General features: G+C 47.6%; 1 protein-coding gene across 1 annotated transcript in view; it reads left to right on the top strand.

Annotated features, from left to right (window-relative positions):
- The window catches only part of Nxn (nucleoredoxin), a 141928-nt gene that overhangs the window by 109752 nt on the left and 18560 nt on the right, over positions 1–13616 (top strand). The window contains exon 2 of the mRNA XM_027426703.2: positions 10777–10894. Coding sequence (XP_027282504.1) covers positions 10777–10894 — 118 coding nt within the window. The remainder of the gene's footprint in view (positions 1–10776; positions 10895–13616) is intronic.

Here is a 13616-nt window from a genome sequence, read left to right as displayed (position 1 = left end):
GGTGATGCTGGGTCCCAGGTCTGGCAGGGCCAGTGCACTAGGGTGACCTGAGCACACAGTCTAGAACTGCATCCTCAGTGCTTTTGAATTTGAGGACTACAGGCTCATTGCCCTAGCGTGGATTTCTGAGTAGACCATGTGCTGGGGACATTTCTAAGCACTTCCTGTGTGTGGCCTGCTCTCCATCCTGGACAGTTGGGGCCACAAGGCCAGCTGATGGTTGGACTAGAATGAACCATGGGAAGGATAAGTAATTTTCCCAAGGTGGAGAGGCTGGGTCCAAACCCTAGAGCCTGCGTCCCCATTCCCTGCCCTCTGGTTCCTGCCTCGATGTAGCTGAAGCATAGTGATCACCTCGGAGCAGGATGTAAGGGGCAGCAGTTGCTCAGCGTAGTGTGCAGCCCTTGCCAGCACCTTGGGCTGAAGCGTGACTATGGAAGCAGAGCTTTCAATGCACCAGCGAAGCGTGGGAGACTGACTGGCTGCCACGGGCCGGTGAAGAGATGGAAGGAGCACATGAGGTTTCACCTTCTCTACCTGCAGTGGTTTGTTGTAGAAAGTGTTTTGTAAGAAAAGCAAAGCTTTGAGACTTTGGTGCTTGTGCCCCAGGCAGAGAGGACCTGGTATCACCCAGTCTGTGTGTCTGAAGAAATTCCAAGTAGACACAAGGCCTAAGAGGTCATGTCCTTCTTTCCCTCCCCACCAGACTGGGAACCTGCTGCTGGCATAGGTGCCAGGCCAAGGTTAGAGTACATCCTCTTTTCCACTTATGGTCTATGAGAAGTGGCTGTATTTTTTGTGTGTGTGACATCGTCATCATCAATTCCCTCCCTCCATCCTCTCTTCCCTTCCTACCCGCCCCCCTTTTTGGTGGTTCTGGGAATAGAACCCGGAGCTTTCTGCTGGCCAAGCAAGTGCTCTGCCACTGAGAGCTACATTCCCGCTTTTCTCATCATTATTTTTGACAGTTATGGAGTTCTTCCTATGTACCAAACTGCACTCCAAAATCCTAATTCCCACAGAATGGTGTGAGGTAATATTATAATCCCCATTTTTCTCTGAGGAAACTGAGGCTCTGAGAGATGATGTAACAGATGCAAAGATTACCCACCTAGTGTATCACGGGATCAAGATTCGGGCCCAGGCAGCCTGGCTCCAGAACACTTCCCTGACCGTTTTACTATTCCATACTGCACTCCCACAAACAGTGTGCTGACTAAAGAATTGACCGACTGCTGAGGACTAAATCAGCCATGAATGGCGGGCGGTTCGAGTGACCCTTTATCTTTTTCCAGTGGAGGTGGTCATGTGCCGGTGATTTATTTAACATGTGACACTCTTACCGGCGTAGTCACTCAAGTCAGTCTTCCTTCTTGTCTCTTTGGCTTGTTTTTGTCTAGCAGGTGACACCATCAGTTTTATGTTGTATGTGTACATATTTGGTCAAAGCCCCACATAATCTTATTATATACTGCAGACTGGGGCGGAGAGATCTCAAATTCACAGATAGCCTGGGCTACATAGAGAGTTCTCAATCAGCCTGGATTACCCAATGAGACGCTGACACCCTCCTCCTCCCTCCAGATCCTGCGCTATAATTGTGCAGTGGGGGCTGTTGAGTTCTCATAAAGGAAGTGGCGGATCTGACCAGCCTGGCCCAATCTACATGCATCTTTTCCTTGGTTTCACATGCTGTTTTGTTCTCTGGGCCAGCTCCAGGCAAAGGAAGCATGGGGAGTGGTTAGGATATGGGGCAAAGCATTGTTAGGTAAAGGCAGAGGAGCCCTGATCCCATTGGCATTTGAAGCAAACCATTTATGTGTGACTCGGAGAATATTCCCCACAAGGAATTAGGGGGACACCCGATCATGAAGCCATTTAAACAGCCCAATGGGTTGCTAGGTAGCTGGTCTGGCTGACCAAGAGCCCTGGTATTGCTCCCTCCTCCCTTCTTCCTTCCATTTCATTCCTCCTTCAGGCCACCCACCTTTCAAAGAATACACAACACTGTACTTGACCACCAGCTTGACCAGGCTGCTCCAATTCCAGCCGCAGTCCAAATCACATCCTGGGAATCATGCTGTAGGAGCAAAGGGATCAAAAATCTGGTCTGAACTCTGGGAATAGAACAAAGTCTCAAGGAGCAGCTAGATGGCCGAGTGGGGATAGCAACAGCGCAATCTATGTGAGGCAACCGTGAGCCTCCATTGATTACACATCCACTCACCTGGGCCAGGCCTTCGTCTGAGAACTCAGAGTGACTCATCTGATCTTCACCATAGCCTGTGTCTGCGGGTTCTGTTAACCCATTTTACAGATGGAGCCACTCAGGGAGACACTATCTGTCTTGCCCTGAGAGCACTGAGTCAGCATCCCGGCTCCAGAGCCTGTAAAGTAGATGGGAGGAGGGGGAATTTTTACCTCTGGCTGTCTTTAATGGCCTACGGTTGTGTTTATTTAGGAAGGTGGGATACATTCAAGAATCTGTGTTTGAGTACCTCACACGGAAAGGGTGGTTTTTGACTGCAGTCAGTGTGGGCAGGAAGGGCAGGGGGCGTTTGCCTGAAAAGGCTCCAGCTGACTTGACCACGAAGCTTGCTGATTAATCCTACATCTGTGTTAGCTTTGGCTTCATCCCACAGATTTGCAGCAGCTGTTGAGAAATAAAAGCTTTAGCCCTTCTGTCAAGTGCAAGAGCCCGTCCTCAGCCTGGGAGCAGATCTAGGGGTCACACTGTGGAGCTGGGCCTTCTCAGAAATCACCAAGTCGCCTTTCCCAGAAACGTCTTCGGTGCTGGCTAATGGAGTGGTTTAGATGAGCTCTGCTTTCAGCTCACATCTTTACCGTTGACCAGTTCTGGGCCTGTCCCTTGTGATAGTTGCTGCATTGCTTCATGGCTCACTATCATAGATTTTCTGGCCAGCAGCCCTGGGCTGATAGTTCCAACCACAACCTTGGAACCAGAACCTGCCATCAGGCCCACGATTGGAATTTTCTAGAAACTGGTTAGCCTGTTTGGTCATCCCTTGTGATTTCTGCCAAGTTGAGCTAATGTTGCCTCTTTGTTTCTTTCCTGCGTTGCCTTTTGTTTCCTTGCTTCTGAATTTGGCAAACTGAGTATCAATATTTGTTTATTTGTGGGAGGAGTAAGGAGCAAGTCTTCAGGTGGTGTATATATATATATATATATATGCTTGGAAAGGAGGGGTTGCATGTGCCTGTACACGGTAGGCAAATGTGCCTGTGTAGGCCAGAGAAGGATGTCAGGTGTCCTGCTCTATCTTGTCCACCTTGTTCTCTTAAGTCAGAGTCTCTCACTGAGCATGGATCATGCAGGTTTTTTGGCTAGGCTGGTTGGTCAAGGAGACTCAGTGATCCTCTGTGGATCCCCATGCTGAAACTACACCTACACGTAGTCCCATGGATGCTGGGGGATCCTGTCTCAGGTCAGCAAACACCCAATGAGCCATCTCCTCAGTTCTAACCATTAATATTTTAACATTAAATCTCTAAGTGTTCTGGGTTTGCTGTGGCATACTCTGTTGTAGTCACCTAGCCTTTAGGAAACTGGAAGAAAAAGTTCCTATGAGTGGCAGATGCCATTGGAATGAACCTTGGGTAGACTTTTTGCCAAGATAGACCCCAGAGAGAGGGCAGATGTGGGTGTGAAAGTCCCTTGCACTTTCCAACTGCAGCAGTGACCATCGATGTGACACTTTTTAAGATTCACAAATTGCACTGGGGATGTGGCTCAAGAGCACTGTTTTCTGACATATCCAAGGCCCCAAAGTATGGCCCCCAGCACCACCTTAAAACATTAAAATGCTTATTTTGCCATTGACCGGTTCCAAAAATCTCCTGAATCCAGTGGAATGTGAGTTCTTGCCCTCCATCCAGTCTTCGGGTTCAAAGGCAGCTGGACGGGAAGAGCCTGACTCAGCACCTCCTCCCTCCTACCCCACCAAGCCTGACTGCATCGGATTGCACTGTTTCCATGCTTTTAGGCATTCGAGCCAGAGGCAGGAAACCAAGTAGGAATTCCTTCCAGAGTCAGATGTGGTGTCAGGGTTCTCTTAGAAAAACCACAGAGACAAAAGCAAAAAGGATTCCAGCAGGGCATGAGGACACATGCCTGCCGTCCCAGCTACGTGGGAAGATGAGGCAGGAGATGGATGGCTTGAGACCAGAAGTTCAAGGTTAGCCTGAGCAACATCATATCACTGTTTTAAAAAGTAAATCAGCCAGGCAGTGGTCTCGCAGGTCTTTAATCCCAGCACTCGGGTGGCAGAGGCAGGTGAATCTCTGTGAGTTCGAGGCCAGCCTAAGTCTACTAAGTGAGTTTCAGGACAGCCAGGGCTGTTACGCAGAGAAACCTGTCTCAAAAAATAAAGTCTCTCTCTCTCTCTCACTCTCTCTCTCTCTCTCTCTCTCTCTCTCTCTCTCTCTCTCTCTCACACACACACACACACACACACATACACACTCACAATCACACAATCTGAAATTAAGGTTGAAGAGTTAAGAGACAACCACTAAGAGCTGACATAAAACAGGGCCTCCAAGTGTCTGGTGTTGCATAAGGTACTTATGGCAAAATAACCAGTTTCAGAAGGAAGCCTCTATTCCCTAAGCCGTCTCATTCACAGCCTACTAACTGTGCACTTGATTGATTGACTGTAAAACAAAGCTGACAAGGAGACATGCTTTGAAGAGGATGCTGACAAGACAAGGGGGAAATAAGTATAAATTGGATTCCAGTATTAATGAAGCATCCCATGTGTGTCCGGCTTCTAAAATTAAAGTGTTTCCACATGTGACACCTTCTTTAGGCTTATACACCCTGCAGTGTGACTATGATGTGCCCGGAGTAAGGAGTAACTTGCCCGCTGAAGTCTAGCGATGTTCGGGGCCAGGAGATGGCCTGTTTTCTTTCCATGCTGACACGTTTCCTCCCCAGATGAAACTTTTAGATGATGAAGTGCTGATGATTAAATCTGGGGGTTCTGGGGCTTAGTGGCAGAGCATTTGCCTGGAGTGCATGAAACAAACTCTCAGTTTAATCCTTAGCACCCCTCCCAAAGCTCAACTGTAATACCAAGAAGACTATGAGCTCACTTTTCGAGGTGCTTTTTTGGAGGTCGTAGGTTTGGAGATAGGGTCTCTCTATATAGCCCCGGCTGTCCTGGTGCTCTCTGTGTAGACCAGGGATGGACTCAGATTCACAGAGATCTATCTGCTTCTACCTCCTGAGTGCTGGGATTAGAGATGTGCCCCATTACACATGGTTGCTGGGTTGCCCTTTAAAAGGTGCACCTAGCTTGCAGTGCTAAGTTATGTAGGTATCATCCCTGCCCTCAGATGAATGGTGGTCTGGATGCTATAGCTACTCATTAGCCTGAAAAGGACTCAGGACTCTGGCAGCAGGACCTTGGTGTTTGCCACTCACTTCACCATGCTGGTGGCTTAGGTTTTAGGCAGGTGCAGCTTCTGTTGGACATTTGAATGGTGGGGGCAAAGGTGGTTGGTGTCACAGCTCTCCCTGTTGTTTCAAAGTCAGGATCGGTACAATATGAAGTCTTTTAAGACAAAGGGTCTTTATTTGGGACCCACAGACATGCTGCAGTTCTGCAGGCCCCACTAGTGAGTGGGCTTCAGGATTCATGAGTTCTGTGATGTCACACACAGACTTTCTATGTGTGTACTTCATTTTTTCTTTTACCTTCCTTCCTTCCTTCCTTCCTTTCTTCCTCCCCCTCCCCCTTCCTTTCTTCCTTCCTTCCTTCCTTCCTTCCTTCCTTCCTTCCTTCCTTCCTTCCTTCCTTCCTTTCTTTCTTTCTTTCTTTCTTTCTTTCTTTCTTTCTTTCTTTCTTTCTTTCTACAGGGTTTTTCTGTGAAATAGTCCTGGCTGTCCAGGAACTCACTTTGTAGACCACGCTAGCCTTGAACTCACAGAGATCCACCTGCCACTGCCTCTTGAGTGCTGGGATCAAAGATGTGTGCCACCACCGCCCAGCTTGTCTGTACATTTTCTATGATGGAATGTATGTGTGACCTCCCCAGCCCCCCTCTGTTTTCAGAGGCCTCTGGGATACCCATAGCGGACTTTAAAGCAGAGTGAATGATTCCTGAAGCACAAACTTTTCTCATATCTGTTCAGTGTGACAGAGCCCTCAGCATAGGCAAAGACGACCACTTCAGCCTAAGGGCCAGCTTTCTGGTTCAGGTGTCAGAGGTGAGGGACTTGGAGAGATGACACATTGGGTAAGAGGGTGTCCTCCTCTAGAGGACACTGAGCTTGGCTCCAGCACCCACATCAGGAGACCCACAACTACCTGTACTCCAGTGCATCTGATGCCTCTTCAGGCCTCTGTGAGCACTTGCACACAAGTAGTGTATGTAAGCATGGAAATTTCAAAATAAAGACAAGAATGGCTGGAGAGATGGCTCAGCAGTTATGAGCATTTCTGGATCTTCCAGAGGAGCAGGTTTGATTCCCATCACCCACATGGCAGCTCATAACATTCTGGAACTCTAGTTCCTAGTGATCTGGCACCCTATTCTTGTCTCCAATAAATAAGTAAAATTTTAAATATTAAAAGAGAAAAGGAAAAAAAAAGAGAGAGAAAAGGTCCGAATGATTGTTTCTGGGCCATCTGCACTGTTTCCAAGCTGAGTAGCCTTGATCCACAGCCTGAGAAAGTTTGGGCCAAGCCACAGACAGAGCTCACTGATGACTAAGTTACTAAATAGATCATTGTCATAAAATTAGACTGTGATCGGTTAGACTATAAAAGGATCAACTTTTCAGTGTCCCTTATAAGCACAGAGCAACAAATGTTTCCCCTAAGCCAGTGTTCCTGTTCTTGGAAACAAGGATCCAACAATCAATGGAAACACCAGCCATGACCTGCTACCCCTCCTACCCTCCTGAGACCCAAGGAGGAAGGAGCACTACGCTCTAGGTAGGAGGGAAGACGAGGAAGGTTATTGGAGTTCTTAGTTCTCCATGGTGGATCTGTGCTTATATGGGATGGAACAGTCTGCACTGAGTCCTTCTCATCCTGCAGAGGCAGCAACTCTACGAAACAGGTTGCCTGGACACTGTTGTTATCACTCTTTCTTTTTGCTATCATTAGTTTTTTTTACACCCCTCCCCCTGAATAGCTCCCACAAGGGTAGGGCTGGCGAGATGGTTCAGTAGTTAAGAACATTTGCTTATTCCTAGCACCCACGTCAGGCATCTTAAAACCACCTGTAAGTCCAGTTCCAGGAGAGCTGATACCCTCTTCTGGCTTCCAAGGGTACCTGCATACATATGGCACATATACACATAAAATAAAATAAAAAACTAGGCTCCAGTTGGTTGGTTGGTCAGTTAGCCTGCCTGCCTGCCTGCCTGCCTGCCTGCCTGCCTGCCGCCGCCTGCCCGCCCGCCCGCCCCCGCCCGCCGCCCGCCCGCCCGCCCGCGCCCGCCCGCACCTGTCTATTACCACTGAGCTACGCCCCTGCCCCTATTTCCTTAAAACATATAGGTAAGAGACTAGGGCTATAGCTTTGACTGCATTCCCGCTGGCCTTTGCAGCTAGCCTTCTGCCTTTTGGCAGGTCCCTTGGGCTATAGGTGGCCATCTCCATGCATGGAACTTGCTTTATTGCATGTTAAAAGTCTGTGTCCCCATGTCATTCATCATACATGTGTGCTTGTGTGTGTGTATGTGTATGTGGGCCATTCTTCTAAACATCTCTTTGCTCTTTCCCTGCAAGGGTTTCTTTCTAGTCCCTATGAGTATCTGAAATTGTTGCTCCATTTCTTTTTTTTTTTTTTTTTTTCTTCAAGACAGGGTTTCTCTGTAGCTTTGGAGCCTGTCCTGGAACTCACTTTATAGACCACCACCTGGCCCATTTCTATTCTTATTTATCATCTTTTTCAACCATGAGAGCAGAAGCTCTACCAGGGCAGTAACTTCATCTGCTTTATTCTTTCTCATGCCTCTTGTGTTTAGACAAGACCTAGCACGTAGTAGGCACCCAGTTTAAAGCTATATAGTGAATCTCAGCATTTGCCTGTTCTAAAACATAGAAGAAAACCCAATGTATTGTTAGCTGTATATGAGCTAACAATGTATTACTAGCTATGCGTGTGCTAACATGAGTGAGTATAAGATAGTTGTGGGTGGGCTTTTCTGTCCTACCAGCCGGTACCCAAATAACCACATGGAGACTTTTAATTATAAATGCTTAACTGCTAGCTTAGGCTTGTTACTAACTAGCTCTTAAATTAGCCCACATTTCTTATCTACTGTCTGCCACATAGTGGTACCTTCTTTCAATGAAGCACCTTCATCTTGCTTGCTTTTCTCTGAGCCTGCTTGAGATTCTGAGACTCCTCCCCTTCTTCTTTGTGCTCTCCTTTTGTCTGCAAGTCCCGCCTAACCTCTACCTGTTCAGCTATTGGCCTGTCAGCTTCATTATTAACCCAATCACAGTAACATATATTCACACAGTGGAAAGGAATATCCCACAGATAGCAAGGAGAGTGAGGTGTGCATCTTCTCTATCTGATAGGAAAAACTGGCATCAGTGATAACATTGGCAGGGGGCTAAGAAACGGGCTCTCCCCTTGCTGCTGGTGGGAGTGGAGGATGGTCTCAGAATTCCCAAGCAATGGATCCTGGGTTAATGCTTCATTTGTGTGATTTGCTGTTTCCCAATTTTTTGAAGTGACTACTTGACCCCCCTCAAGAATTATAGTTTTAACAACAAAAAAATTTAATTCAGTGATCATAATCTTCCTGTTTAAATTTTTTCTCCTCTCCTTTCCTTCTTTCCTTCTTTCCTTCCTTCCTCCCTCCCTTCTTTCCTTCCTCCCTCCCTTCTTCCCTCCCTCCCTTCCTCCCTCCCTCCCTCCTTCCCTTCCTTCCTTTTATGTAGGATGGGGCACAAAGACTGTGTGTGTATGAGTATCCACAGGCAAGAGGGTATTGTGTGCCCTCCTCTGTTGCTTACTTATTTCTTTGAGGCAGGGTCTCTCTCTATACCTGGGGCTTGAGCCTCAGCTAGCTGGAAACCATCAAGCCCTGGTGATCCTCCTGTCTGCTACCGTTGGAACTAGGGTTACAGACATTTATATAAGGATGGCAGGCTTGTTACATGGGTGCTGGGATCTGAACTCCAGTCCTCATGATTGTGGAGCGAGTGCTCTTAACTGCTGAGGTGTCTTTCCAGTGCACAACCCTCCCCCTGCCTTGGACACCTTTAAGTAACCTGGTTGGACTCTGGCACAGCAAAGTTAAGTTACTAATCCCAGTGGAATGTCTTGTTTGTTTTCAAATCTCCAAAGTATATTTCACAAATAGGTGCTGGGTGCCGGTCAGGAGGCAGAGGCAGATTGACTCAGATTTCCAGGCTAGCCTGACCTATACAGTGAGTTCCAAGACAGTCAGGGATATTACCCAGAGAAACCCTGTCTCAAAGAAAGAAAAAGGTCTCATCAAGGGCCAGGACTGGTGCAGGAGGATCAGAGTTCAAGGCTAGCCTGAGTTTCATCACTAATGCTAAGTCAGCCCCAGCTATGTGGTGAGACCTGGTCTCAAAACAATAACATTAGAAGGATGCTTGATCTGAGCCCAGGGTCAGGCTTCCGTGCAATGATGCAGTGGTGGTCCTGAAGCTGCACACAGCCGCTCACAGCCATTCTTGTTAAGAGGCTGTTTTGTGAGCCCACCAGAATGTGGGGTCAGTAAGCAATCAAGCTTGGCCACCCAGTTTGAAGTAGGGTCCCACAACACTTCTGCCAAGCCATGTTTCTCTATAGGCCGAGAAGCCTCGAGTTTCTTGGCAGAGACTCTGACTGCAGTTGTATTAAGTACTATCAGAGCTCCAACCACATGCTCCTTCCCCTCTGCTGGGTGCAGCTACCTTCTGGGACCTGTTACCCTTCCACATGTCCCTGCCCTGTTTGGCCAGTGGCTAAGCCTCCCTGCCTGCACTCCCAGGTCCCCCAAAAGGTAGTCCTACATGCCTCATGCATCTGTCTTTTGCTTCTTTCTGTTTGGAGCTATGTAGTTAACCCAACATTTCCCTTCATGGTTTTGGTGCTATGGCTTGATAGTTACATTTCAGGGCACACAGCAGCCCACCGAATGGGTGTTCACCCATGGCCATGAACGAGCAATAGAGCCTGTGAAAATCTAGCTTCTTCCAGGGCTTTGATGTTCTCAGGTTCTCAGCATCTTTCTTAGACCTAATAGTTCTCCCTGCCAATGTCAACACTCTGCCAGGAGCCTAGAGGCTGTTTGGAGTGGCACTGAGGGCTGAGGGTTGGAGCAGGTTTTTTGCCTTCATTCAGCAAGACAAATGGCACATGTGTAGAGCAAAAATGTTATTTCAGTCACAGGCCCGGACAAGTACAGAGAGCCACATCTTTTAACAACTTGTTCTTGTTGGGAAGCCTGTCCCTTCCTCCTTGGCTGCTGACTGGCTGCTGCTTGCTGCTTGCTGCTTGCTACCTGCTGCTGGGTGGAGGTGATTTCCTTCCTTCCCAAGTCATCTGGTGGAGGTCCCATTGCTGTCCAAAGATGGCAGTTCTTTATTGTGACTTTCAGGTGTTCCTTGGAGATCAGTAAGAGACTAAATGTCCCCCTACCAACCACCTCTGTAACATCATGAACCTTTCTAGATCTCAGGGTCCTCCACTTATCTATTCCTGGGGCTTGAAAGAACTCTGCAATTAATTTGGTTTGACTTTAACTAACGTGTTGTGTTTTTCTTTTTATAGCTTAAACTTTGGAACAAATACCGAATCTCCAACATTCCGTCGCTAATATTCCTAGATGCTACCACAGGGAAGGTTGTGTGCAGGAATGGGCTCCTGGTGATCCGAGATGACCCAGAAGGTAAGCTGGGCGTGCCTGACTCCTCCCCACCCTCAACCCCTACTCTACCCCCTCCTCGACAACAGTGCTAATGAAGTACTGTAAGTAGGTTTACATGGCTAGAGAATATGGTCTTCATGAAATTATTGTATTCTCCAGGTCATGGTTAAGATTTTTAAAGGCTTAGAATGTCCCTCTAGGGGGGCATTAATTCTTGGGCCAAAGCAGATGGGATCTGGGAAGGAATGTTCAGCTTTAAGGGCTGGGGATGTTGTTGGAAAGCTGCCAGAACCCAGATACTGCCCCCTAGTGCTGCTCAATGGCAGCAGCCACCTTAGCAATAAGAGTCTGCTATGTGTGTGAGTGTCAGGAGGAGTCCCCTTCTAAAATATAGCTGGGCGTGGCAGTGTGTACCTTTAATCCCAGCACTCAGGAGGTAGAGGCAGGTGGGTTTCTGTGAGTTCAAGACTTGCCTCATCTATACAGCAAGTTCCAGACTAGCCAAGGATATACAATGATACCTTGTCTCAACAAAAAACAATATATATATATATATATATATATATATATATATATATATATATGCAGAGAGGACTAAGAGAGAAGGCTTAGTGGGTAAAGGAGCATGCTGCCAAGCCTGCCAAGCCGAATTCCATCCTTAGAACCAACATGGTGGAAGGAGAGAAATAACCCCTCCAAGCTGTCCACTGACCTTCCACACCCGCAATAGACAGAAACATGCAAATAAAATATAAAGTACCCGTTATCCAAAAGGTCCTTGGGTGTGCAGTAGGCACCTTTACCTGCCCAGCAATCTCACTGGCCCTCCCCAGTAAGTTCTAATGTACATTTGGACTTGAGAATTGTGGGCTGGCAGGTAGAATTGAGCTCCTCCTGGGTAGTACCTGAGGCAAGTGTCCCTAGACTCTGCCCTCAGTTGGGATGGGAACAGAAAGACTTCAAATTTTAGAACTTTTCAGATTTGGGGACATTTGCATATATGTTACCAATTGACTCTCCTTAACTTCCACATCTGAAACTTTTTGTTTTTATTTATTGATCCATTTGTTTGTTTTGTTTTTTGAGATAGGGTTTCTCTGTGTAAGAGCTCTGGCTGTCCTGGAACTCACTTTGTAGACCAGGCAGGCCTCAAACTCACTGAGATCCTGAGTGCTGGGATTAAAGGCGTGAGCAGCCACCACCCGGCAATTATTTATTTGTTTGTTTGCTTATTTGTTGAGACAAGAGTTCACTGTTCGCCCAGGCTACTTTGAAACTTGCTACATAGCCCAGGCTACTCCAAATCTGGGCCCTTTTCCTGTCTTGTCTCTTGAGTCCTGAGGCCTGAAACCTGGAATTTCATGACTGTCAAAAAAGTTTGGAGCCAGACAGTGGTGTCACATGCCTTTAATCCCAGCACTCGGGAGGCAGAGGCAAGCAAATATCATGTGATTTCGATGCTAGCCCGGTCTACAGAGTGAGCTCCAGGACATCCAGGACTACACAGAGAAACCCTGTCTTGAAAGATGAAGAAAAAAGTTTAGATCTCAGATTTGGGGATTCAGAATGCTCCACCGTGTTGCCCATCAAAGTCTCCGTCTCCGTCTCTGTATTGTTCTCTTGTCCTCAGTGGTGAGTGCACTGCCTTTGCAAGGTGCAGTTTAAGTCCCAGTTCCCTTGTTCATGCTGACCTGCTGGCTGCTGGCTATGTACTGGGAAGTCTGCCTGGGCCACCTACTCAGGGTATGGCCATAATCTGCACTTTCCCGCTTGCACTGCAGAAATTGCAAGATCTCCAGTGCCTTGCTTACTGACCCAGCTAGAGGATTCATCCCTGGACACAAAATTTTGTAATAAACACACACACACACACACACACACACACACAGAGAGAGAGAGACAGAGACAGAGACAGAGACAGAGACAGAGACAGAGACAGAGATAGAGCTGGATGTAGTGGTATATGCCTGGAGACCCAATGTTCTGGAGGCTAAGAAGGTTCTGAGTTAAAAGCCATCCTGAGCTACTCTCAAAAAATAGAAAACAGCCAAGTGGTGGTGGCCCACGCCTTTAATTCCAGCACTCAGGAGGCAGAGACAAGAGGATCTCTGTGAGTTTGAGGCCAGTCTGGTCATCTACAGAGCGAGTTCCAGGACAGGCTCCAAAGCTACAGAATAACCCTGTCTGGAAAAACAAAAGAAGGAAGGAAGGGAGGAAGGGAGGGAGGGAGGGAGGGAGGGAGGGAGGAGGGAGGAAGAAAGAAAGGAAGAAAGAAAGAAAGAATCGAAAGAAAGAAAGAGAAAGGCCAATGTGGTGGGGCACACCTTTAATCCCAGCACTTGGGAGGCAGGGGCACGTGGTGGCACTCTGCAAATTGAGGTCAACCTGATCTACATAGTGAGGTCCAGGCCAGTCAGAGCTATGTAGTGAGACATGGGAGAGAAAGAGGGGGAGGGTAGAGGGAGATTTCCTATGTAGAAGGATTGCCCTTTATAAAAGTCAGGACATAGTGAACTCACACCCCACCAACTCCCAAGATTGTTAACAGTATAGACAGCCTAGGCACCATCTCCACAGCGTTTTGTATCCTTTGGTTTCTGGATGGGCTTGGACACCCGCTTTTTTAACTGGACTCTCATCCCTGGCCCCTCAGGCGATTCTGAGACAGCAGGCTGTGGACCACCCTGTGAGAGAATAATGTGTTGAGCTGGGAACATGTTAGTTCTTCCTGCTAGGATCAGAA

This window comes from Cricetulus griseus, chromosome 7 (assembly GCF_003668045.3).
Source record: "Cricetulus griseus strain 17A/GY chromosome 7, alternate assembly CriGri-PICRH-1.0, whole genome shotgun sequence".
Classification (NCBI taxonomy): Eukaryota; Metazoa; Chordata; class Mammalia; order Rodentia; family Cricetidae; genus Cricetulus; species Cricetulus griseus.
The sequence above is the reverse complement of the archived record's forward strand: the minus strand, read 5'-3'. Positions and strand labels throughout refer to the sequence as shown.